The 25204-nt window shown below is 37.0% G+C and overlaps 1 protein-coding gene across 1 annotated transcript in view; it reads right to left on the minus strand.

The window, feature by feature from the left end:
• Positions 1-25204, minus strand: part of Scaper (S-phase cyclin A associated protein in the ER) — a 308455-nt gene that overhangs the window by 56683 nt on the left and 226568 nt on the right. Inside the window, exon 24 of the mRNA XM_051197515.1 lies at positions 19658-19781. Within this exon, the coding sequence (XP_051053472.1) occupies positions 19658-19781 (124 nt within the window). The remainder of the gene's footprint in view (positions 1-19657; positions 19782-25204) is intronic.

Genomic DNA, 25204 nt, shown 5'->3' on the forward strand with positions numbered 1-25204 from the left:
ATTTTAGGATTGTTTTACTATTTCTGTGAAGAAAGTCACTGGAATTTTGATGGAGGATTACAATGTATGTATAGATGGTTTCTGTTAATACAGCCATTTCACAATATTAATTTTCCAGATTCAAGAGTATGGGAAGTCGTTCAATATACTTTCATCTTCAATTTCTTCAGAATTTTAAAGTGTTCATAGTATAGATCTTTGACTTCTTTGGTTAGGTTTATTCCAAAGTCTTTTTAAAGCTACTGTGTACATGTTGTTTTTCTGATTTTGGTCTCAGCATGTTTATTGTTGTTGGACAGGAATTGCTGCCTGCTGATTTTGTATCCAGCTTCTTTAAAGTGTTTATCAGATCTAAAAGTTCTCTGGTAGAATCGTGTGTGTGTGTGTGTGTGTGTGTGTGTGTGTGTGTGTGTGTGTGTGTTCTTCCTCTCAATTCTTTGATCTAAAATCTGTTGGAATTCCATATAATTTTAGGTATAGAGAAAACCATAAAATAAAAAATTAATTTTATTTTTGGAAACCAAGGTGCAAAGGATAAGCTTTCCCAAGGATCTAGGAACTAGTCAGGACTATACTAACTGCTCGTGTAGATTCTTAAACCTTAGTCTTAAGAAGAAATGAAGTAAGTCTCAGCTATATGGTTTTTGTAGCTTATTCTTCCAAATATCACAGATTTATTCATATCAGTCTGCTATTCTAGGCACAGAATGCTCGCCAGCCACTCACTGAAGACAGTCAACCCCACTCGAGACAACTCTAGTGGTGTATTATGCATAAGAGAATGCCCTGATGACCTGGCTATCATTGGTCTCTTCCTCATTTGTGATAATCAGAGCAAGGTTTTCTTTGAAAACTATTCAGAATTAAAAATAGGTCTCCTTAGCATTGCCTCAGTTTCACTGTGCTGCTTACTCAACAGTTTTCAATCCCTTCCTCCTCCAGACAACTCTGCTCTACAGCAGGATGTCATCTTGTTCTCAATACTGTTTAACTACATCACACAACATTAGCTTTTTGTCCAACTTCCACCTCTGGAAGTCATAATACACTCTGGATACTTTGAATTCACAGACATATTAACACCTTTACATAAAGACTCCTTAGCCTTGAGAAAAATTAGCTATTCTCACAACCTGCTTCCTGTATTAAGGGTTGGCCCTTTCAACTTAAATACCAGTCCACCGTGACTGTTATGTATCTTGGTTCCCTTTGCTAAGGCTGTTGACCCATCTCAGTTGTACATACATTTGCTATGCCTGCCTTCTATGCCTCTCATCATAATTGGATTCCTATGAACACAAGGGTTAATCCCTAAGGTTCTGAATCTATTCAGCTACCAAAACCACACTGGAGTATATTTAGCCAAAACAATGCTTATTATTTTTTAGATATGCAACCTATGCCATTTGTAAAATAAGAGCCACTGGGGCTAATAATATATGGTAGGCAGTATAAAAGAGAGTAGTATTTGTGTGCCACCACACATGGTAAATATCTGTGACTGTGAAACACCTGGTTTCCTAGTATGCAAATGGGAAATCCCTAAATCAATTATTTAGCATTTTACAGCAAATAATATCTCTTCTACTCAGTCACTTAAGATTTTGTAAACAGAGACAATCTTTAACTACAAAAGGCTCCACTGGCAACAACCAGGTTCTTTCCCATTGTTTAAGTCTTAATTTACTTAAATAATTTATTTTATTTTAATTGCAATATAATTATATAGTTTCTGCTTCCCTCTCCTCCCTCCAATCCTTTTTATTCTCATTTCTCAAATTCATATTCTATTTCCTTTAATTATCATTTCACATCTTCATCTACATAAATGGATAAAAATATAACCTGCTGAGTCTGTTTAATTCTGCTGGTATGTATGTTTTTAGGGCTTGACCACTTGGTACTAGACAACCAACTTAGAGTACATCTCTGAGAAAGACCAATTCTCCCTCTCTCTGCATCTCTTAATCCCCTACAGCTCTTGAAAAACAGCACTACTATCTTTCTAGGTGCAAAACACATAAACACGAGCCCCATCTCTTTCATCCTGCACATCCAGTGAAAAATTATTATTATTATTTTGCTTTTCAAGACAGGGTTTATCTGTGTAGCTTTGGACCCTGTCCTGGAACTTGCTTTGTAGACCAGGCTGGCCTCAAATTCACAGAGATCCACCTGCCTCTGCCTTCCGAGTGCTAGGATTAAAGATGTGTACCATCACCACCTGGCTGTGCTTTTTTTTTTTTTAATCAAGTACACACCCTAAATTTCCTAAATTTTTTCTCTTAATAATATTATTTGTTTAGTAAGTCAAAGCAAACACCATTACTTAAAATAATGAGTGGTTCCTAATTAACACCAACTGTTAATATCATAAGTAGGAAAAATTTCCTATATATACATCTTCTTAAACCAATTTATTACTAAAACTAAGAATTTGAGTTAGTGCTGATTTTTTTTAAATCACAGTGGGAAGCTAGATTTTTTTTTTTTTTTTTTGTCCCCTTTGGCACATACCACCCACTCTCACAAAGTAACCATTTTCCCTTCTCTCAGACTACTGCGATAAGTAAGTGATGCCACAACTTTTTCAGTAGCATCTTACTATATCTAGGCTTAAAGTCCAAAACCCTTAACTTATTCTACATAGCCCAGTGTGCTCCATTTCCCATGTGTCCCACTTGCGTCAACTGACTCCTTATTCACTTCTTGTGCATGAGTATTTGAGACTCAATGCCCTTCTTTGATGCACCAAACTGATGCACAGGAGTTGTTCCCACTGTGCAGAACAGCTTCTGCCTCTGCAGTTTTGTCCTATTAATATTCATCCTTCATGACTCATTTTGAACAGCACTTCTTCAGAGAAACCTTTGTGATACTCTTGACTGGTTCAGACTCTGTGTATGCTCCCCTAGGATCTTATATTTCTTCTCTATAGCATGTATCACAAAAGTTTAGTTGTATAGTCATTTTTCTTACTTGGAAAATATAAGCTCTATGAAGATTAGGATAAATATATTTCCATCACAGTTCACTTAATACCTAGAATAGACTTTCATGTAGACTATCAGTGCTTAATAAAAGTCTTTCAAGAATCAACAATGTAACTAGTACTGTCATCTATTGTCATTTAAGAGAAGTAATTTGTTAATACCTAGAAATTAGCTAACCACAGAGTTCAAATTTGAACCTAGGTATTTTTGAATTCAGACTCTTAATCATAGTACTTTTCAAAGTATGAGGTACTTCTCATGAAGCATCTTCTCTCATCATCCATTTTTAAGAATCAAATATTTTCAAATATCTTAATTTCTGGCTGACATTGAAAGAACTACCTACAATGGCCTAAATTGGAAAAGTCCAATGTCACAGTAAAAACCGCACACTAAACTTCATTTGTTATGACAGAATTGTTACAAGAGAGATGAGGTGCAATGAGGAAAACACATGTGCATGCTATATGGAATGCTGGCACATCTAATCAAGCTTCAAGACAATTCCTAAAACAACGAAGAACAGCAAGGCAAGAGACTGAAAAAGCACTGTGTTAAGAAGCAATGAGATAAGGTAAGTTCTAGCTGGATTAGCCTACATGAAGTTACCTCTTTATTCTTTATTTTATCTTGCATTACTATGGGCCTCATAAATGTTATATAAGTTCTTTACTTTGGAGCTACATTTCAGCTTGCTTCTTCCCAATGGTCAGTTTATATAGTAGAATATAAAATTTAGGAACTGGTATAGCTAAGACCCAATGAACATACAGAACTATCCCAGCACCATAAACACATCACTTTATAATGAATAATATCTTTCTTTTCATTTTCATATAGATACTAATCTACTTCCACTTTTATGTAAAATTTTATTTTTGTAAATGCAATAATTCAATATGTGATCTTTTGAGATTGGCTTTTTAAGGTGCCAAGAGGCTGTGCATATGAGTTAGTTGCTCCATAGTGTTTACTGAATCGCATGTTGGATTCACCAAAGCTTACTCATTTCTCTTTAAAGATTATTTTGGTTGCTCTAATTTTGGGATATATGATGTATGAGGGCTTAGTCTTTGTTCATTCTGGCTATAGTTTGCTCAGTTTATGGAATCTCTACATTTATATCTTTTGGTAATTTGAGACATCTGTTATTATTTCTTGAAATACATTTTCAGTCATACTTTTTTCCTCTCTGTTCCTGATAACATGAATGTTAGATATTTTGTTACAGCCCTATCAACCTGAGGTGTGGTTCAATTTTTAAAGGTATATTTTCTCTGCTCTTCAAATTGAACAATACTAGATTATTCTGGTTTCAAATTCATATTTTCATTTTTAACATTCCATTGTTAAGCCTATACATTGACTTTAAAAATTTTGTTCACTGTTAGTTTTAGTTGTAGGGTTTTCTTTTAATTATCTTCATTTTGTATTGCTTATACATACTAATAGTTGTATAATGAAGTATTTTTTATGGTGGCTGACTTAAAATCTTTGGGTGAAAAATTATCTCCATTGGTTGGGATGTTTTTTCTAGTTCTTGGAATGTTAAATGGTTTTATTTTCATTGTACTTGGAAATTTGGAGTGTTATGTTATAAGGTTCTGGGTCCTCTTTAAATTTTGTATTTTAGGAAGTATCTTCCTGACATTTTGCTGGGGTGGGGCGAAAAGTGCCATTTCATTACTGTCAGATGAGGGTAGATGCCCAGGTTTTTCACTGGTTTTACTTGATAGTGGTGAAGGTGCCTTGTTATTGTTGGTTAAGATAGGAATCAACATTAGTTCACAGGTATAGCATATCACTTCTCAAGTTGTCTTCACAAGACAGAGACTGGGTTTGCTACAAGGACATGATGTCACCTTCACTATCTAACTTGGCCCCTACCGATGAATTCTAGAAAGGGTGAGTCTGTGTGGTTCTCATTTCTTCATTTATGAAAAATGTGTATCAGTAAGACACAAATCTGTGATTGGAAAGTCTTCAAGGTAGTGAAACTGTTCTAGATCTAGAATGGTTCTCTAGTAGGCAGGCCTTTGAATCTGCGTTTTTAAACTCAATGTTTTCAGGAATTCAGAATAATTCATCCATGTGTTTGTGTATATCAATATTTCATTCCTTTTTATTCCTAAGCACACAGATATATTTGTTGATAGATATGTATGCTGTTTAGCATATTTAGCTATCTGCGGATAAGGCTGCTAAAATCATTCTTGAACAAGTCTTTGTGGAGAAATGTTTTAGCTTTCCTTGAATAAATACCTAGGAGTGGGAATGCTGGGATGTAGCTAGGTCAGTTCACATTTTTAAGAATCTTCCAAACTTAAAGCATGTTTTCTTTTTGTTTTAAATACAGGGATCTGTTAAACTGTTACATTAGGTCCATTGTTTCATCATTGTTTTGTTTTTCTCCTGTTTTATTCTCCAGGTCTTCTTTCTGTTAAATTTTTGGGTATGTTTTAGAATCTAATTTTAGTTTATTTATTGAGTTCTGAGTTATTTTACTTGTGTTTGTTCTAAAGATATTATTAAATACAACCTTACTTTCACTATACACTCTAAATTGATACTGTGAAAGTTTGTGTAAAATGTAGAGAAATGGGTCTGGAGAGATGGCTCAGATGTTAAGCACTGGCTGTTCTTCCAGAGGACCTGGGTTCAATTCCTAGCACCCACATAGTGGCTCACAACCATCTGTACTTTAGTTCCAGGGGATTCAATGCTCTCTTTTGGCCTCTGCAGGCACCACCTGTATACAACACACAGACATACATGCAGGCAAAGCACCCATACACATAAAAATAAAATGTAAAAAGACTGTAACTTCATTGGTTTACTTTTGGTCTTTCTGAAGCTTCATATTATCTAGCATGATATATACACTATCATTTGCAGCATAAATGACAAGTGTTATATAACTCTAAAAGACAATGTTGGCATTTGATTTAAGTCATGTTTTGAAAAATTTAAGCACTACAGAATTTCCATTTATATTGATCTTTCCTCTTTCCTGAAGCACTTTCTTGTCTAGTTTTGTGTGTGTGTGTGTGTGTGTGTGTGTGTGTGTGTGTGTGTGTGTGCGCTGTAGTGATTGAACCCGGAACTTCACTACCAGTGAGCTGCAACACAAGCATGGTCCAAGTCTGCTGGCAATGAGTCTTGTGATGGATATTTTAATATGAAAGTATTAAAATACATAAATATAATGTATAATTTCAGAAAATTTCATTTGCATCATTTAAAAAACTTATTACAATCATTTGTGTGCATGTTTATATGTGAGAGGGAACACATACTACAGCATGCATGTGGAGGTCAGGGGACCACTTGGAAGAATTGGTTCTCTCTCTCTTTTTTTTTTTTTTTTTTTTTTTTTTTACCATATATGTCCCAGGGATTAAATTCAGATTGTCAGACTTCACACCAAGAATCTTTACCTATGTTGTCTTCTTACCAGCCCTTGCATTTATTACTTAAGCATATCTTTGCAGATATATAAATTAAGGATGATAACATTTTCCTTCAGCATGTTAAAGGTGAATTTGCATCCTAATTATACTAGCAACAGGTTGTGGAACTCTGATGAGCATCTTACTTCCCAATCTCTCATCTGTCTTTTGACATCACTGGCCTGTGAAGGTCTTCTCTTTGGTTCTGTGATGATGCTCTTCCAGAAAGCATAGCTTGGTGGACATAAACCAAGCTTATATTTTTGAAGAAGGAAAAGACAAGGCATATGAGACTGTCCAAGCAAGTGGAACATGGTGAGGAGAGAAGGAAACAAAGATGGAACTGGCATCAGGAAGAGTACAGTTCTCTTCAGCACTGGGATTTCTGCCCCCTTGTAATTAACTATGGAGCCCTTGTTCTGGTTGCTCAGGATGAAGAAAACAATGTGGCAACCAGAGAGTTCCAGGCCTTGCCACTATAATGAAAATCAAACAGGCACCTGGATGGGTCTGCACATGGTTAAGTGAAAAACAATCCCCTGTTCTAAGACTGCATTTATGTTTCCTTTGTTTGAATCCAGGGCTTTCCTGGCACCTGAAAAGCCCAACAACTTCTTTGGTTCAACAGTATCATATCAATTATTTAAGGTTTGTACATCACTTTTCAATTAACAGCCCCCTCAGCTCCAGTAAACACATACATATGATTTATCAGCATATTTTCTGAATATTTCAAAGAACAGGTCACTATGAATCAGAAATAAGACTGCATTTAAAACCACAATGAACCATTAAGAAATTATAACTCTTTTAATTAAATGATTCTTTACCATATCCTACCCCCATGACAATATTAAACATATAAATCAAAGTCACAAAATTTTGATGTTTCATTGGTGTACTTAACAAAGACACAACTGATTTCATAGGAGAAGGCTTGGACAAGCACTTAGGAGGTTAGGGTTCAGGTCATTACTATGCATGTAGGTAGCTCTGTGACCCCTTCTGCCCACTAACCTGCTCATCAGACTGTTGTACTTCTCAGTTCCTGTTCAATGGCAAACACCTGTCAGTCAATTGTTTACAGCACTGAGTATCACCATCAGTATTCTGTTTAATGGCATAAACTGCATAACATAAATTAGTTCCCTTACAAATTTTAAGTATCTATTATAATACTGTTAATTTATATAAGCATGGTTGTGATACATATCTAGAAATTTTCCTCATTCATGATTGATGTTCTATTTAAATATACCTCAATGTTTTTCCCCAATAGTTGTTTTTTTTTTTTTTTTTTGATACTTATATGGTTGGAATCATGCAGTGTTTTATTTTGTCTGTGTTGTGATTTAAATGTGAAATATTCTGGATATGCAGTTATGTTTGAACATGTGGTCATCAGCTGGTAGAACTGTTTTAGAAGGTTACAGAACATTTAGGGTGGGCTTTGATATCACTTCCTGTCTATTCTTTGCTTCCTGCCCCATGTCTTCTTCTCTACTGTGATAAACTGCATTCCTCCAGCTGTAAGCCTAAATAAATCCTCCCCTGTTTATTATATATTTGGCTACAAGTATTAATTTCACTTAGAACTAGACATAATGTCTCAATTCATTCATGCTGAAGCTTTTTAAGACTTAGTAACATCTTTTCTTTGTATATACTGCTGATCTACTGATAAAAATCCATACCTCTTGTGGGTTATTCATATCTGTTGGCCTTATGAATATGCAATGAATATGACAAGGTTAAGTATTTATTCAACATCCCAATTTTAATTCTTCTGGATAAATGCTCAAAAGCTACGATCAAATGTGAGTTCCATTTTTTCATTTTATTAGGGACATTTCTACATTTTCCACAGTGGCTGAATCACCTTGCATTCTCATTGGTGCATAAGGCTTCCAGTTTAGCCATGTCCTTACCAGTAACTGCTATTTTCTGATTTCAAAAGCATTTATGGCCACCTTAGCAGTATGAAGTAATACATTGTTTTTGATGTGCATTTCCTTGAGGATTAGTGATTTAGAACACATTTTTACATACCTGTTGTCTTTCAATATACCTTCTTTGAAGGAATGTCTATTTACACCCCTGATTTAAATTTGTAGCTCTTTCTTTGCTTGAGTTGTGTAATCACTACAGGAAAATTATCTGTGCATTTATTATATTCTTCTCATCTAAATCTGCTTGGATCTTTTAAATATATGTTTTTTCTCTGTTGATATTCTCATTTAAGTTTAAAAAGCATCTTTATGACAGATTTTTTTTTTTTATTGTCAGTTAGATCACACACTCTGTTTCCTTAGGACTCCTTAATAGATTTAGCTGGTACTTTAGTGTGGCTATGTTTCTGTTTCTTTGTGCACTTTTCTAACTTTTGATGAGCTAGCTTTGTGAACTTGATAAACTGCCTCCTCTCCCAAACTAACTTCCAACTGGAAAGATTCTCAAGAATAAACTGACACAGAGATCATGGTTCCCAAATCTCTTTTGGAGGATATAAAGTTCGTTCTCTGAGTCATGTGGATACCCTGTCAGGATGAAGGGAGATGCTTTTTAAAACAGGAAGTTATAATTTCTGAACATTCTCTGGTTGTAATATACTAAGTTTGCTTGCTCTCTCTGCTTAAGAACATTTAAAGTAGGCTTGTTTCCATTAAGAATTCCAAGAGAAGTGAGACAAACATAGTTCTTCATGTAGATCACTGAAAGCTGGAACACTGAACTACTGGCTCCATTCTTTCTTACCCTGACAGAACAGCTGAGAGCTGAATGTCTTCTGGGTATGGAAAGACAGAAATCAGGCTGCTAGCAGTGCTGCCTCCATCTCTCTATCCTGGAAAAGTGGTGAGGCAAACTGATCTTCCCTGGTACTAAGCTGGGGTGGCCTGACAAACTAAAGACTTTGGTCAGGCTGTATGTTGTACTGTAACTTCCTAACTGTTTTCTGGATTTCCCATAAATGTATACTGGCCAATATATTAAGTCAGTGTCTCTGCTGGGGAATGAGGTCTCCTTCTTAGTCTGCCATCTTGCTTTTTTCCATTGGTCTTTATTACTTTCCAATGTGTCTAGATTCCTTAAGGAGACATATAAAATTCCATGCTCTGGAACGAACAAACTTAAGAGGAGATGTTTAATTACTTAACGAAGAAAGCAATCCATTTTAATGTGTTTTAAGCCCTTCATGCTTCAATGAAGAAACTACAACAGTGCTGGCTTCTATTCTTAGGAGAAACTTGTCTTAATGAACTGGTTTTTGCAGAGCTCCAAATAAATTCCCATAGAGCATATCCTAAAAATACAACTTTGCATTAACATTGTAAGAAGTATGTACTTTTATAGGGTTATAAATGTTGATTTATATATTTTTAAAACATTATAAACACAGAACCTCAGAAACTTCATTCATATCCAGGCATAGTCAAATCTACCTTCTCAAAATGCCCCAAGGCACACTAGTTCTTCCATCCATCCATCACACATAACAAGCACCATTATGTGCTGGGCACTCATCTAGCTCCCATGGACTGACTGCCCAGTTCGGGTTACAGAATGCTTACAGAGTCTCTGGTAGCTTATCATTTCCTCTCTCCTCAACTGTGGGCTTCTAGAACAAGGACTTGTGTAAAACTCTATACCTGTGTCATCTGAGCAGCACTAAAGAGTTAAATGAAGTGAAATGTATGAGTGCTAGGGCAAATTCCAAGCAGCCAGAAGGGTAGAAAAATGTCTTCTAAAGAATTGGATTTAATCAAGAACCAGGAAGGCTGAAGTACCCAATCATTAAGTGTCTTACAAATTCTATTAGGTCACAATTATCTTCTTTTCTCCATGTTTCCCCATCACTTCTGAACAATGTATTGGTGGCCACTCTGCCCCTGATTTAAGGGGAATTATGAAGTTAGTGATCCATATTTCAGTTATATGTATATGAAAACCATTTATCAAAAAAAGACAGAAATGCACTCAAATTCTCATATTATTAGCAGAAACATAAAAATCACCATTGGCATTCATCCTAAACTAGGAAACACACCTTTCTTTCCTCATTGCTACAAAACCAGTCATAGCACTGGACAATTGATAGCTATAAGATCACAAGCCTAAAAGCAACAGAAATAATCAGTATAAGAAAGGATGGCTAAAATGTGTGTGACAAAACAAATGTCTCTGGGTCCAAACTGAAGAAAATTAACAGAGCAGAATAAACACATGATGTGACAAAATATATTATGGCAAAATTGAAAGTGTTTTTGAGGGATACCAACAACGGAATATTCAAAGAAACTAGGACTTTTAAACAAGAGGGAAATAAACTACATAACAAGACCTTGGCTGATAAGCTGGCACTGAATAAATGACAACTATTATGAGGGACTAAGAAAGAGCCAAGCTCATTGTCCTGTGTGATGGACCAGGTAGAAATATCGAATCTTTTCCTCCATAGTTCCACAGCTCTCTGAAAAGCATGTTATTTCAACATCTCCATATGATAAATCAAAGTTTGTGATATCCCCAATTCAAATGAATTTTACCTTGCAAAGATGATATAGGCAGATAAATTGTTTGTGAGGTAATTAGTTTATACAGGTAGAGCATGCCCTCCTAGGAGGTAGCTAAGAGAACTGGCCTGTTCTCTTCTGCCATATGAAGTGTTTGCAATACAGAAGAGGATCTGCATTAAGAGCCTATGTTGGTACCTTGACCGTAGACTTCTAGGTTTTAGAACTGTGAGTATAAAATTCCCCAATGTATAAAAACTACACATTTGTAGTCCAAGCTAAGACATCACCTATCTTATTCTCTATGCATGGATTTCCTAGAAGGCTGGGATCATAGTCTTGTTTCACTGTCTCATACCATTCCCATGAATAAAGAATTTTTTCCCCTTAAAAAGTAAAAAGAATCCATTGTTTTTCCTGTGCAGAGTAGTGTTCCATTGTGTAAATGTACCACATCTTCTTTATCCATTCTTCAGTTAAGTAGCATCTAGGTTGCTTCCAGGTTCTTGCTATTACAAGTAATGCTGCTATGAACAAGGGGGAGCTCATGGACAACCCCCCCACTGATAGCTGGGAAACAAGCATTATACTGACTCAGAACCCCTGAACATGGGTATCAGTTAGAAGGCCTGGGCAGTCTAAGGGACCTCTGACAGTGGAACCAGGATGTATCCCTGGTGCATGAGAGGACTTTGGGAGCATATTCCCCAAGGAGGGATATTCCCTTAGGCTAGAGGCAGGAGGGAAAACCAAGACCCTATTCCAAATGACTTGGCAGATTTGATGATCCCTCCTGGAAGGCCTCACTATCCCTGTGAAATGTGTGTGTGGGGGGGAGGGGTGGAGGACATAGAAGGGAAGGAGGGAGAGGGAACTGGGATCAGTATGTAAAATAAGGGATATCAGTATGTAAAATAAGGACTCTGTGTGTGTGTGTGTGTGTGTGTGTGTGTGTGTGTGTGTGTGTAGAGAGAGAGAGAATACAAAGAATGAGAACAGATTTTTTTTTTACTGTAAAATAAGTTGTTTCTTCTTTCACATTTTAAAGCCATTCTATTCAGTTCCCTGTTCTATTTAAAGCAATGTTTCCTCTTCCACTATTGACAGAATAAATTCTTCCAAACAATTATAGTGTACAACTGAAGGAAAACAATGAGATTTAGTATTTTTCATCATTTTTTACTTTAAAATAATTTTAGATCAATAAATCCATAATAAAAATAGTAGATCCAGTTAACCCAGTGTCCCTGTCTATCAACAAAACCACAGCACAATTACTGAAAGAAGACATTAGGACTGAGTCAATAAAATGAATTGTTTTACAAGACTTATTTAAATCTCTCAGTTTTCCCATTTGTCTCTCTTTCTGTTCAGGGACACATATTACATTCAGTGGCTGTACCGCCCTAGACTTCCCTTACAGTGACAGGTTTTACTTTACCCTGCCTTTCATGATACGGACATTGTTGAAAACTGTCAGTCAGTTATAATGTATAGGTAGTTCCCGAATTTACATTTTACACATAGGTTTTATTCTTGACTCTGTGATTTTGATCTATGTAGCCTTAAAGTCAGATTCTCAGGGACTCAAGTTTCTTTATTTGTGAAACAGGTAACAATGATATTTTAAGTCTATTTTGGAAATTAAATGAGGCAATATAAATTATGTCTTTTTCCTGTTCTTGAAGATTTTTTTTTTACACTAAAATGTCTTACCTAGGTCTTCTGCTTGCCTTCCTTGGTGTCTCCAGGCCTGGGGACTACACACAGGTGGACCTGCCTGGCAGACCAAGCCATCCATAGTGTGTTGACATTGCTGTGTTATTCTCATCTCCTACTGGAGAGGGAGTGTCCCAGACCAGCCTGTACCCACCAGGGGAGCCATCAGAGTATTGGTCCTCCTTGCACTCACCAGAAGAGAACCTTGGACTCGTACCCACCAGGAGAAGGAGAGACCCCACCTGCACCCACTGGAAGAAGGGATGGGAAGATGACAATATTCAATAACAGAAAAGCCAATGTGACACCTCCAGAGTCTAGGGACTCTACACCAGCAAGACCTGAACATCCCAATACAGATGACCTTAAAAACAACTTCATGAAGATGACAGAGACTCTCAATGAGGAAATGAGAAAATCCCTCAAAAAAAAAAAAAAAAAAAAAAAAAAAAAGGAAGAAAAAAACAAATAAAAGATTCAAGAAATTGAGGAAAAGATACCCCAAATACCCCAAAACCAAAATTAAAAAAAAAAACAACCAAACAAACAAACAAAAACCACACACACACAACAACCCCCCCCCCAAAAAAAAAACCCCACCATGGTCTGAGGGAATGCTGGAAGAAAAAAGCTGGGTAAACAATCGGGAACTACAGATGCAAGCATAAACAACAGAATACAAGAAATGGAAGAAAGAATCTCAGGTGTTGAAGATACATACACTAGGAGAAATAGGTTCATTGACCAAAGAAAACCTTAAGTTCAAAAAATCCATAACACAAAATATCCAGGAAATATGAAACAGCATGAAAAGGCCAAACCTAAGAATAATAGGTATAGAAAGTGAAGAAACCCACCTCAAAGGTACAGAAAATATATTAACAAAATCATAGAAGAAAACTTTCCCAAACTAAAAAAAGACATGCCAATGAAAGCACAAGAAGCTTATAGAATACTTAAGAGAGTGGACCACAAAAAAGTTCCCTTACCACATAAAAATCAAAACACCAAACATACAGAATAAAGAAAGAATATTAAGAACAGCAAAGGAAAAAGGTCAAGTAATATGAAGGCAAACCTGACTTCTCCATGGAAACTCTGAAAGCCAGAAGGTCCTAGACAGATATTCTATAAACACTAAGAACATGGATGCCAGCCCAGATTACTATACCAAACAAAGCTTTCAATCACTATAGATGGAGAAAACAAGATTTTCCATGATAAAACTAGATTTAAACAATACATATTCACTAATCCAGCCCTACATACAGAAAGTACTGGAAGGAAAACTCCAACCCAAGGAAGTTAACTATACTCACAAAAACATAGGCAATAGATAATATCTAACAAATCAGACTTCAAACTAAAATCAATCAAAAGAGATGAAGAAGGTCATGTCATATTCATCACAGGAAAAATCCATCAAGATGAAGTCTCAATTGTGAACATCTATGCACCAAATACAGGGGCACCCACAATTGTAAAAGAAACATTACTAAAACTCAAATCACACATAAAACCTCACACACTTATAGTGGGAGACTTTAACACCCCATTCTCACCACTCGACAAGACCACCAGACAGGAACTTAACAAAAAAACAAAACAAAACAAAAATAAAAACAAAAACAAAAACAAAAAACAAAGGAACTATCAGAAGTTATGACCCAACTGAGTTTAACAGACATCTATAGAACATCCCATCCAAACACAGAAGAATATACCTTCTTCTCAGAGCCACATGGGACCTTCTATATAAAATCAACCAGATACTTGTCAACACAGCAAACCTCAACAGATACAAAGAAATTAGAATAACTCCCTGTAACTTATTGGATCACATGGTTTAAAGTTAGTATTCAACAACAACAACATAAATTGTAGAAACCCTACAAACTCATGGACATTGAACAATGCCAATGCACAATTGCACCATTCTTGGGTCAAGGAAGAAATAAAGAAGGAAAATAAAGGCTTCCTAGAATTCAATGAAAATGAAGACACAACATACCCAAATTTATGGGACACTCTGAAAACAGTACTAAGAGGAAAGTTCATTGCACTAAGTGCCCACATGAAGAGACTGGAAAATAGTCACAGTAGAGAATTAAAAGCACACCTGCAAGCTCTAGAACAAAAAGAAGTAAACTCATTCTGGAGGAGTAGACACTAGGAAATAATCAAATTAAGGGCTGAAATCAATAAAGTAGAAACAAAGAAAGCTACAAAGAATCAATGAAACAAAGATTTGGTTCTTCAAGGAAATCAACAAGATACACAAACCTTTATCCAAACTAAACAAAGGTAGAGAGAACATGCAAATTAACAAAATCAGAAATGAAAAGGGGGACATAACAATGGAGGAAATTCAGAGAATCATCAGGTCATACTTTGAAAACCTATATTCCATCAAATTTGAAAATTTAAAGGAAATGGACAATTTTCTGGATAGATATCACTTACCTAAATTAAATCAACAGACAAGCAAATTAAATAGATATATAATCCCTAATGAAACAAAAGTAGTCATCAAAAGTTTCCTAACCAAAAAAAGTCCAGTGCCAGATGGTTTCAGGGCAAAATTCTATCAGAAATTCGAAGAGCTAATACCAATAGTCCTGAAAGTGTTCCACACAATAGAAACAGAAGGGTCATTGCCAAACTCTTTTTATGAGGCTACCCAAACCACACAAAGGCACAACTAAGAAACAGAAGTACAGACCAATCTCCCTCATAAACATAAACATAAAAATACTCAATAAAATACTGTCAAATGGAATTCAAGAAAAAGCATCCACCATGATCAAGTAGGCTTTATCCCAAGGATGCAGGGATGGTTTAACATATGAAAATCCATCAATGTAATCCACCATATAAACAAACTGAAAAAGAAAAACCACATGATCATCTCACTAGATGGCTGAAAAAGTCTTTGAAAAAATTCAACACCCCTTCATGATAAAGTCTTGGAGAGATCAGGGGTAATAGAAACATACTTAAACATAATAAAAACAATATACAGGAAACCAACATTCAACATCAAACTAAATGGAGAGAAACTCAACATAATTTCTCTAAAATCAGGAACAAGACAAGGCTGTCCACTCTCTCCATATCTCTTCAATATTGTACTTGAAGTTCTAGCTAGAGCAATAAGGCAACAAAAGGAGATTAAGGAGATACAAATTGGAAAGGAAGAAGTCAAACTTTCACTATTTACAGATGATATGATAGTTTACATAAGTGACCCCCAAAAAATCTACCAGGGAACTCCTACAGCAAAGTGGTAGGATACAGCATTAACTCAAAAAAAAAAAAAAAAAAAAATCTGTAGCCCTACTGTATATAGACGATAAATGGGCTGAGAAAGAAATCAGAGAAACATTACCTTTTACAATAGGCACAAACAACATATAATGTCTTGGAGTAACCCTAATCAAACAAGTGAAATACCTGTATAACAAGAACTTTGAATCTTTAAAGAAAGAAATTAAAGAAGATACCAGAAAATGGAAATAACTCTTATGCTCTTGGATAGTAAAAATGGCAATTTTGACAAAATTAATCTACAGATTCAGTGGAATACCCATCAAAATAACAGCAACCCAGGATAGCCAAAACAACCCTGTACAATAAAGGGACTTCTTGAGGCATTACTATCCCTGATTTCAAGTTCCATTATAGAGCTATGGTCCTGAAAACAGCTTGGTACTGGCACAAAAATAGACAGGTATATCAATGGAATCTAATTGAAAAACCTGACATTAACCCACATACCTACAAACACCTGATTTTTGACAAAGAAGCAAAATTTATACAATGGAAAAAAGAAAGCATGCTGGCACAACTGGATGCTGACATGTAGAAGATTGTAGATAGATCCACATCTATCGCCATGCATAAAACTTAGGTCCAAATGGATCAAAGACCTCAACATAAATCTAGCCACACTGAACCTCTTAGAAGAGAAAGTGGGAGGTACCCTTGAACAAGTTGGTACAGGAGACCACTTCCTGACATAACACTAGTAGCACAGAAACTGAGAAGGACAATTAATAAACGGGACGTCCTAAAACTGAGAAGATTCTGTAAGGCAAAGGACACAGTCAACAAGACAAAATGGCAGTCCACTGAATGGGAAAAGATATTTACCAACCCCACATCTGACAGAGGGCTGATTTCCAAAATATACAAAAAACTCAAGAGGCTACTCACCAAACAATCCAACTAAAAATTGGGATACAGAACTAAATAAAGAATTCTTAATACAGACATCAAAAATGGCTGAATGACACAAGAAAGTGTTCAACATCCTTAGCTATCAGAGAAATGCAAATCAAAACAACTCTGAGATACCATCTTGCACTTGTCAGAATGGCTAAAATAAAAAAAAAAAAAAACACCAACGATAGTTTATGATAGAGAGGATGTAGAGAAAGGTCAACATTCCTCCACTGCTGGTGGGAGTGCAACCTTATACAGACACTTTGGAAATCAGTATGGTGACACCTCAGGAAAATGGGAATCAGTATACCTCAAGATCCAGCATTCCATTCTTAGGCATACACCCAAAGGATGCACATTCATACAATAAGAACATCTGTTCAACTATGTTCATAACAGCATTTTTTGTAATAAACCTAGAAGCAACCTAGATGCCCCTCCACTGAAGAATAGATAAAGAAAATGTGGTATGTTTACACAATGGAGTACTACTCAGTAGAAAAAAAACAATGGAATCTTAGAACTCGCAGGCAAACAGAATTAAAAGAAATGATCCTGAGTGAGATAACCCAGTCACAAAAAGACAAAAATGGTATGTACTTACTCATATATGGATTTTAGACATACAGCAAAAGATCACAAGCCTGCAATTCACACTGCCAGAGAAGCTAGGAAATAAGGAGGACCCTTCGAGAGACATACATGGTCCTCCCACAGAAGGGGAAAGAGACAAGATCTCCTGAGCAAATTGGGAGTAGGGTGAGAGGGGAGAGGGAGTTAGGAGAAACAGAAGCGGAGAAGAGGAAGGGAAATGAGAACATATGGGAGCAGGAAGACTGAGTTGGGAAAGAATAGAGGAGAACAAGAAAAGAGATACCATAATAGAGGGAGCCATTATAGGTTTAAAGAAAAATCTGACCCTAGGGAAATGTCCAGAGATCTACAAGAATGACTCCAACTAACAATTTAAGCAATAGTGGAGAGGCTACCTTAAATGCCCTTCCCGATAATGGGAGTGACAACTACCTTATTATCTGCCATCCTAAAGCCTTCATCCAGTAGCTGATGGAAGCTTAAGCAGACACCCACAGCTAAGCACTGAGCTGAAGGAAACCCACAGAAATAGCTGACCTGAACAAAAGGGAGCTCATGGACCCCAGACTGATAGCTGGAAAACCAGCATAGGACAGACCCAGACCTCCTGAACATGGGTGTAAGTTAGGAGGCCTGGGCAACATATGGGGCCACTGGTAGTAGAACAGTATTTAACCTTAGTGGAAGAATGGACTTTGGGAGCCCATTCCCCATTGAGGGAAACTTTCTCAGCCTAGACACAAGGGGGTGGGCCTAGGCCCTGCCTCAAGTGATGTGTCAGACTTTGATGATCCTCCATGGAAGGCCTCACCTTCCCTGGGGAGAAGGGGGATGGGACTCGGGGATGGTGGGGGGGGGGTGGGAGGACAGGAGGAAGAGGGAACTAGGGATTGATATGTAAAATAAGATTGTTTCTAATTTAAATAAAAAAAATGGTCTTACCCATGTTTTAGTAACTTGTTTTGTAAACAAAACCAAGTACAACTTAGGCTTTGATCCATATACATTGCCATCACTGTAAAGAGCTGGTGTTACTGTCTGTGTCAATGCTAGTCTGCATCTTTGCTAGCTTTCCCAGTTTGCTGTCTGTATTCTTGCTGGTATGTCTACATGTGAGGCTTCATAGTCACCTTATGAGTTTTAGCTTGTGACCAGTAATCAGTAGGGAACAATTTATTTACTCATCCATCCATTCATTCAATGTTATACCAAATCTGCTCTCCTCTGTTAGGCTGTTGGACATAGTAGTAAGCTACTTGTCTTCATAGATTTTAAGACTAGTGGGAAAACAGGTAAGTAAATAACTACAATTCAGTTTAATCAGGTCTATGAGTTGTGATATCTGGGAGCACATAAAAAGCATTCTTAAATCTGGGATTGGGAAACAGATTTGAGATTTCATGAAGAAGATGCTCTTATGCCTAAATTAAGGAAGGAAGAAAGGAAGCAGAGGTGTGGAGTTTAAGGAGAGCAATTAGAGCTGGGAAAGTAAAAGCAAGCTGATTCTGGGAAATCTCTGGTGTTGTAAAATTGCAGTGCCAATACCTCAGGTGCTCAGAAACCTCACCAGGAAATTTCTGGTCCCAGGGCTTTGAAGATTGCATTGACAGACCTAAACCTTTGGATATTACACTGAGCTTACCTTGTTTAACATCTGTGAATGGAGGTAAAATTTAAGGTGACAACTGGCTGCTTGCTCACATCATAAGTAGGTTTGCCTTTTTTGACAAAGGCATTTCCTAAATTTTCTTATATGTGTAAATGGCTATGAAAAAGTCTCCTTTAATTGGCCCCCTTTGATATATGCTCATGAGAGACTTGGAGGCTTTCTCAGTTTTCTGTTGATAACACCCATTCCTGTGGCTGTGGAGGTTTGGCACTGGGTCCAGCTGATTCCACAGCCAGGTTCAACATGTAAATTGGTGTTCTTCATAAGTGTTGCATACTTATTACTCATTAAAAATTAGGATTTAGGAGACTTTGACACAAAATGTCCAAATAATTCAAGAGATTTTCAGTCTGTTCCTATTGTATGTCCTTAACCACCTTTACACAGTCCCCCTCCCTCTTCAATCTGGACAGTAAATAGGCTGAATACTTAGTTTTGGTCACAGGACTATTTTTCAAACCTTAACAGCTTCTTACTCAAGGCACTAATATTACATACCGTCAATTGGTGTATCAGGAGATCCATTAAGAAGGTAATCTTGTTACTAAACAGAACATCAGTGCAGTTTTCTGAACAGTTATTGCAGGTGAGGTTGTAAACATTGATTGCATTGCAGAGAGACCTAATAGGAAGGAAAACACCATTTATAAAACCCGAGCAACTCTTCTCCCAACAATTTAAAATACATAAAGTCCATGGTATGTAAGGAACAGGCTTGAGATGGAAGCTGCTGTACAAAACCAGCCCCCAAACCATTAGGTACAAGCCCCTCAGTTAGACATAAAAGACAATTATTTTTATTCAAGCGCAGTACTCACTAGTACCTAACAGCTCTTACTAATGTCTATTAGGTACAGGGCAGACAATGCAGAGAATTTTCCAGTCTTTCTGATAATTTCTTCATTTAATATCAGGCCTCTTTTAAGTAACACCCAGAGGGAAAAACAAAAAACAAATAAACAAAAACAAAACAAACAAAAACACCTGCCAAATTGCCAAATTGCCTGTTGCCAGATCAGCTAGTCCAGGACAAGGCAGCTGAAAAACAGTGTAGAGAAGCTGGGGCTACCTTCCATGAGGTTAAACCTACAGGTTTCTAGGAGGAGAGGCCCACACCGTGAAGGGGCATGAACATAGATCTGGTCCTGGGCAGATGAAGACTTCTTTTCTAGAGGGTCCAAACTGATCATGAACCCAAACAATCCAAAGAGAAAGCATCCAGAGATTGTTCTGTAGGGGATGTTAAGAAAAACCATATTAATTGCTCAATGAAACTTAAAGCAATGATCTGAGAGGACATAGGACTCCTCTGAGTGGTTTGAAGTCTGGGCCTAAAACTGCCTGTGTGATCAATGTTTATTTATTCTGGCTTGTCTGACTAAATTTTCTGTTTAGTTCTTCAAAACCAACCTTCCAGGACAGTAGTTCTCAGCCTTTCTAATGATGTGACCCTTTAATACAGTTCTTCATATTGTGGTAACCACTGAACATAAAATAGTTCTTGTTGCTGCTTCGTAACTATAATTTTGTTACTGCTATGAATCATGATGTAAATATCTGATGTGCAGGATATCTGGTATGTGACCTCTGTGAAAGAGTCATTTGACTCCAAAGGTTCATGACCTACAGGTTGAGAACCATTGTCCTAGGACATTTGTTGAATGTGAAGCAGCATCGTCATTACCTGGGAACTTTAAGAAATGAAAATTGCCAAGCTCCACTGCATATCTAGTAAACAGAAACTGTGTCCTAAAAAAATTCTGCAGCCAGATTTGAGAACCATAGGTCTCATTCATTCATGAATGAACCATTCTTTCATTCACTCACTCACTCACTCACTCACTCACTCATCCATCCATCCATCCATCCATCCATCCATCCATCCATCCATCCATCCATCCTATATGAAGTTCCCTGTGGTATGCAATACATTATGCTATGCAGATAAGGCAGGTAGGTGGCCAGAGCTGAAGCTTTAGTGGGAAAAAGAAAATGAGGAGAGCCCCTGTTATAATAATGCTTGATACAGTTGGTCCTGACCACAGAATTGATGGGCTTCTGGAATCAGTTACAGTAGAATGTACCAGTGAAGAGCAGGGCTGCAGGAACAAGATACTTCTAGGGCACAGTCCCAGTTTATCATTCAAGATTTTAGTAAATTTCTAATTTAGCATTCCATCATCTATGTCACAGGCTTAAAAACAAGACAACATTTAAGCTTCCTGTGGTTGTCATGAGAATTAAATAAGATAATAAAGTACTTAGGGCACTAATAATCAGTAGGACTCATTATGTAATGTTATTACAATTATTTTATAACAAGATTAAGACTGCAAGTGTTTTTTTCCATAAGGTAAAATAGGTGTCTATAATTATAAAATAATTATATTTGAGTTGATGTATAAAGAAATGGTTAAAAAAAACTGTTAGGAAAAAATTTACTGTTTGTAATGCCATTCTTTCTTTCCTGTTATAAGCATTTCTTGGTAACACTTAGCATCTCCTGTAATACTAGCTTTGAATGTTTAAAAAGAGAATCAGAATCTTACTCAGAAGCACAAACCACAAAACAGATACCAATTGTTCTGGCTGAAGTTGAAGTGGAAGATGGAGGACTCTCCCTTCTCAAAGAACACGTTTTTCTTGGAATGCTGGGGAAATGTCTGCACTAAGATACAGCTAAATTTTAACCTGTTACTTCTGAGAACCTAAGGGCAATCATAGCATACATAACAGCTGTGTGGGTAGCTCCAGCTGAGCTCTTTTTCAAGTGTGTGGCCTCAGACAGATCAGAGCCCCAGGGCACCACTGCTTTTGGAGTCAGGTTCAGAAGTCTCCCAATGCTTTTGAATCACACCCTCTGAATTCCTTTCTGATAAAGGACAAACTGAAAAAAATGTTGCGTTATTTTAAAAATACTTAACAGTGTCTTGTCCTATGGACATAACATTTTATTTCAACCAATCTCTTACTATTGTGTCCAACTTTCAATAGCATAATGCTTTTTGTGAGTGAGAAGTCTTTGTTGTGGACTGCTGGAGAAAAGCTCCAGCTGATTTAAACAGAAAAACTGACAGATTGTTAGGTACACAATAGAATCTGGGAAATGCTCCTAGTTCTGCTACCTAAGTCAAACACTACTGGACTGACCTAAATAAGCAAAACAAATCCAAAACACGACCAGGCATGATATGCCTCACCCTGAATGTGACTTTGGGCTTTACAAACAGTAGCCTTTAACTCTTAAAGACTGGAATGGATACCCCTGCTTTACTTCATTAACTCCAGGGTAAGAGTCTGGCTTAAGGCCTCAATCACCTGCCTGCCTGGGAAGCAAATACCTGCTTGCTTCTTTCATAATTGCTGGCTATGATGAAATAGGTAAAAGGAAATGAACATTTTTAAGGTTTTTCAAACATACTGTCAAATTCAAACCGACTTTCAGAAAAAAAAAATGTAAACCAATTTTTACTTTGAGAACGGTATCTCTCCTCCCATGTTATGGCTAATACTCGCTACATCATCATAAATTTGATAGCAAAATAAAAACCTAGTTGCCCCTAAACTGAAGAATGGATGGAGAAAATGTGGTACATTTACACAATGGAGTACTACTCAGTGGGGGGGGGGGACAAAAAAAAAACCCAAAAAAACAATGGAATCTTGAAATTCGCAGGCAAATGGATGGAACTAGAAGAAACCATCCAGAATGAGGTAACTCAGTGACAAAAAGATAAACACGGTATGTACTCACTCATATATGGATTTTAGACATAGAGCAAAGGATCACCAGGCTACAGTCCACACTGCCAGAAAAGCCAGGAAACAAGGAGGGCCCTGAGAAGGGTAAAGGGACAAGATCTCCTGAGAAAATTGGGAGCATGGGGGGAGGGGAGAGGGGATTAGGAGAAAGAGAAGGGGAGAAGAGTAGGACATGAGGGAGCAGGAATATTGTGTCAGGAAAAATAGAGGAGAGCAAGAAAAGAGATACTATAATAGAGGGAGCCATTATAGGTTTAAACAGAAATCTGGCACTAAGGAAATGTCTAAAGATCTACAAGAATGACCCCAACTAACAATCTAAGCAATAGTGGAGAGGCTACCTTAAATGTCCTACCCGATAATGAGATTGATGACTACCTTATAATGCAATCCTAGAGCCTTCATCTAGTAGCTGAAGGAAGCTGAATCAGACACCTACAGCTAAACACTGAGCCAAACTCCTGGAATCCAGTTTCAGAGAGGGAGGAGTGATGAGCAAAAGGGACAAGGCCAGGCTGGAGAAACCCACAGAAACAGCTGACCTGAACAAAGGGGAGCTCATGGATCCCAGTCTGAAAGCTGGGAAACCAGCATAGGACTGACCCAGAACCCCTGAATGTGGGTGTTTGTTAGGAGGACTGCGCAGTGTTTGGGGCCTCTAGTAGTGGATCAGATTTATCCCTAGTATACTAATGGACTTTGGGATCCCATTCCACATAGAGGATACTCTCTTAGCCTAGAAACATGGGGGAGGGCCTAGGCCTTGCTCCAAATGATGTGACAGACTTTGAAAATCTGCCATGGAAGACCTCACTCTGCCTGGGGAGCAAGGGTGATAGGATGGGGGTTGGAGGAAGACACGGAGGAGTGGAGGGTGTAGGAACTAGGAAAATATTATCATAAAAATGTTACTTTAAGTTTTTTGTTTTTATTTTTAAATAAGCATATAAAGTAATGTGTTTCATTATGGTGTGTTCACACATAATTGTTCTGTTGAGTCTGTTTCCGTGTTGCCCTACTTGTATTCATTCTACCTGCAGTCACTGTCCTGTTTTTCTTTTATGGGACACATACTCCAATACACACCCCATGAAAACTATTCCCCCCTCAGAGTCCCCATTCTAATTTCAGGATTTATATACATACATACATACATACATACATATTCATATATAAAGCTAGGATCCACAAATAAAAGAAAATTATGCAACATTTGTTGTTCTGAGTCATATTCAGATCCATCAATTTTTGGGCAATTTTTAATATTTCATTTTTCTTGATGTTATATTAAAATGTATAGTGTGTACAAATTATATTTTCTTTGTCCATTCAGTTAGGCTGATTTCCTTGTTTCTTGTTTTTTGATTTCTTTTATAATTTAAAAGTACTTTCAAATTATGAAATTAGGGAATTATTCACGTGCATCTTTTTAAAGTTATCACTAAGTGATAATTTTATGGTTTTCATAATTCATGATATCAGTTCATTTAAAATTTATTTTGGTGTGATATATAAAACAGGAGACTCAGGTTATCACCATTGAGGTAAGTGAATAACCTGCCCTTCATGTATTTGAAATGACATACATGGAGAATAGATTCTCTGGTTTCTTTGTGTAACTGGTAATTGTGTTTATGCTAATATTGTATTAATTGTATAACATTATATAAGTTAATGGTAGGGTTAATTAATATACAAAACTATTAAAAATGCTGTGAGAATGCCATGTTGCACTGCACAGCTCCTGGACCATATCCATGTTGCCTTTGCTGGGATCTGTATTATTATAGCCTTAATTTTATAGTATTTCTGTGTTTTAGCCAATCAAATTTTTACAGCGTGTCTTGAATTTTCAGTCAACTATTATGAGGCATAAGGAAATACACACATAGGAAACGTAAGCCACTTCTGGTATGGAGTGTACCTTCTCTAACATCTTCTTTGCTCAACAGAGAAAACCTCTCAACTACCTCAGGTTCACAGAACTTGTTCAAGAAACTATGTCTAAGGAGGAGGGAAGAGAGAGGAACAAACTCGCAGGATGAGGAAAAACTTGTGTGTGCAGTGAACTCACATGAAAGGCAATCTTTATTTGAAGAGCACCTGGTTTAGAGCATGAGCTTCTCTGAACCAGCTTGGGTGGTCTGTCCAGCAGCCCTCTCTGTAATTTTAAACGTGAGCGACTTGAAGCACTTTTTGACATCAAACAGAAAGCCTCAACTTTTCAAAGTATCTTCTCAGAATATGTCAAAAATCTCACTGCATATTCTGTTAAGAGTGTAC

The sequence above is a fragment of the Phodopus roborovskii genome, unplaced genomic scaffold, assembly GCF_943737965.1.
Source record: "Phodopus roborovskii unplaced genomic scaffold, PHOROB, whole genome shotgun sequence".
NCBI classification, from domain to species: Eukaryota; Metazoa; Chordata; class Mammalia; order Rodentia; family Cricetidae; genus Phodopus; species Phodopus roborovskii.